The following is a 2,882-nucleotide window of genomic DNA, read 5'->3' on the forward strand; positions in this document are numbered from 1 at the left end:
ACAAAACAGTGTACTTAATAATCAATGTTTCTATAGAAGCTAGACCAGCCGTACGTCCATTCTTAAGATCCGATTTGAAAAAGTCCATTATCAAATTATACGACCAACCCATGAAACCCTGCAGTTACATGTAAAAAATGGTGAAACTGAAACATCCAGAGACATACAGTTAATAAAAGAATTTTACTTTTACAGGTGGAACTGTGCATTCCGCGTAGATATGATTAGAAAGAGGAATTGAAGGGTTCAGCTATTTTCATTAGATAACCAATCATTGGTTTTAACTTTACTGTAGCGTTTATAAAACCAGTTTCTACATTCTACTCGTTAAGTGGTTTGCCCGTAGTACTGTTTTCTCCCGAAATTCCCGAAGAAGCCCCCAGTTCAATATTTGTACAAAAGTGACGCCATATATCACCTAAATTGTAAAATAATCCTCCCACTTTTCTCCATTTTCTTCCTTTTATAAATACCCTTGTAACCACTGCCCAATGCTCACCAAAAGAGAGAAAACAAAAATACCCATCTTTGCTGTTTAGCTTTCCCTTGTATAAGCTTTGCTTAAAAGCAAACAACAATGGCAGCAAGAGAGACATTCAATGTCACAGCAGCGTCGCCTTCCACGATTCCACACTCGCCATGGCATTCACCAGTTCCCTACTTGTTCGGCGGCTTGGCTGCCATGCTTGGTCTCATAGCCTTTGCGCTCCTCATACTTGCTTGTTCTTATTGGAAACTGTCAGGGTACCTTGAGAATGGCGAGAGAGGTGAAGGGGACAGAGACTTGGAAGCAGGAGATGAGACCCAGAAAGGAGGAGCTACTGTTATGGAACAAAAGTTTCTTGTGATAATGGCAGGCGAAGTAAAGCCGACGTTCTTGGCCACCCCCATTTCTTCTAGCAGGTCTTCTTCTTTCGGCGATAAGACCTGTTGCTGTGGTGAAAAGGGTGAGAAATTGGAGGAGGAAACTACTAGTGGTGATGCTGAGGATCAGCATCAGCAACCCCCGACTCAGGAGACTCAACACCACTGAATTTCCAGGTGATGTGCTTAGGCGGATGGTGGGTTTGGTTCCGTAAAAGAGAGCTCCAGGTTTTGCTTTTTTGAGGTGGGACTTTATCTATCTGTACATCAGCTTGCATGTCTCTGTTTGCTTTGAGCTTGCCTTCTGTAGCACATAAACTCTTTTTCTCCTTGTTTTATTTACACCTGCTTTGGGGTCTCTCTTTTTTTTTCTTGTCTGGTCTTCCCTTTCTTTTTACAATTCAGGAAATGTAGATTTTTATAAAATCGGATGCAAGGTATTGAATTTGCTATATATTATTCCTCATTATCTTCCAAAAGTGTTTATTGTTTTGTCACATTAAATCTATGGTGAAACTATAAATATTTGACAGGCAAGAATTTGCCAAAGGTACAGAGACAAAGGCACGTGTGAGGCTATGGTGATAGGTTTATGCATATGTTCCTGATGCGGCGTGGTGAAGCAGAACAGCCTCGCGTTCACCACTCTCTCTCTCTCTCTCTCAGTTCATTCCAAGTCTATGCTTTGCCCTGCTGCTGCAGCAGTTCCAACTTCCAACATATAATATTCAATTATTGCAGAGCAATCAATGTCTGGAAATTACAAAGTCATCCTTTTATGCGTTCCTGACTTGGTTTGCTGAGTTTTGGATAATGGAATGGTAAAGGTAGTTTCCTTTTCCCCACTTATGAACCATTATACAAGTAGTTAGCCACTTTAGATAAATCTAAAACTTGAAATATTTTTTTTTCTTTTTTACAACTAACTTGAAATTTAACATTTAGGATTTAGGATTAACTTTATTAAACTTATATAAATTATTGTAACTGGAATAGTAACTTGTTGGCTATAAAGCTACCATGTTATATGTTAAAAAGAAGTGCGCAATTCATATTCCAAAGTGGCACAAACACATCAATAATAACCCAACAAAGATTGTCCCAATTGCCAAGGATAGCCACGATTTGTTCATAACGTTGTGGTTTTTGTTAAAAATGCATCAACTACCTATGACAAAGTAAGCAAACAACCATTGGTACATATATTATGATTTATGATTTATGACGTATTCCATCTCCAGGGATTATCCATCTTTGCTGCCAAATTCTGCAGGACTTGCACCAATGGCCACTTATACTTTTAAAATGTACAAAATCAAGCTCCAAATTGGATCCGTTAATTTTTGTATATGTACTGTACTTTGTAATAAATTGTAAATTAATATTAGTTACATTAAAATTTTAGACAATAATAAAATAAATGCATTAGACATATATTGTATTGATTATACAAATATGTTGTATTTATTACGCAATCATACGAAGTAATACTTTTAAATTTGTTGAGGGTGAAATAAAGGAGAAAAATGGCAGTTCACATGGTGGAGATGAATTGCGAGCTGCTTGAGAGGAAGGTTGAGCAATGTAAAAACATAAAAAGAAGAGGATCAAGAAGAAACTCATTAAGGCCAAAGAAGGGTATTTATAAGTGAGGTTGATTGCCCCTTACCCTCTAACCTTAACATGTGTCCATGTTGGTCTTGACATGGTTAGTTCCTTAGGGGAAATGCCTTTCTAGCTAAGTAATAATGGCTTAAGGGATTTGAAGATCTACCTGTGATTCGACTGATGTGGACTTGATAAAGTTCCACGTGAGCTTCATGCGAGAAAGAGGATCAACAGTTGTCTTTGGCAAGGTAGCCTGGAGGCATTTCACATGTTGATCATACATTGGCTTCGGGGATCAAATTTGGCTAGGTGTTGCCCGAGGGCAAGGTTTTGGTTGGCAAAGTTCACTCTGGGGAGGCTTGTATAACATTTGCTCCCTAATTGAAGGGAATGTTATAATGTGACCTTCC

General features: G+C 38.4%; 1 protein-coding gene across 3 annotated transcripts; it reads left to right on the forward strand.

Moving 5' to 3' along the window:
- Positions 1-334: 334 nt before the first annotated feature.
- On the forward strand, positions 335-2,367 carry LOC107907100 (protein GLUTAMINE DUMPER 2). Of its 3 annotated transcripts, none has more exons than XR_005899516.1 (2): positions 406-1,108; positions 1,415-2,354. XR_005899516.1 is itself a non-coding variant. In XM_041074471.1 (1 exon), the coding sequence occupies exon 1, from the start codon at positions 578-580 to the stop codon at positions 1,031-1,033; it is 456 nt and encodes a 151-aa protein (XP_040930405.1). In that variant the 5' UTR covers positions 335-577; the 3' UTR covers positions 1,034-1,328. The 3 variants fall into 3 exon arrangements, 1 of the variants encoding a protein (XP_040930405.1); XR_005899515.1 differs by having other exon boundaries at positions 410-1,108; positions 1,398-2,367; XM_041074471.1 differs by lacking the exon at positions 1,415-2,354 and having other exon boundaries at positions 335-1,328.
- Positions 2,368-2,882: the final 515 nt, after the last annotated feature.

Source organism: Gossypium hirsutum, chromosome A08 (assembly GCF_007990345.1).
Source record: "Gossypium hirsutum isolate 1008001.06 chromosome A08, Gossypium_hirsutum_v2.1, whole genome shotgun sequence".
Classification (NCBI taxonomy): Eukaryota; Viridiplantae; Streptophyta; class Magnoliopsida; order Malvales; family Malvaceae; genus Gossypium; species Gossypium hirsutum.

What these genes read in the sequence shown, in the direction of transcription:
- LOC107907100 (XM_041074471.1), top strand. Translation starts at nt 578, where the DNA reads ATGGCAGCAAGAGAGACATTCAATGTCACAGCAGCGTCGCCTTCCACG.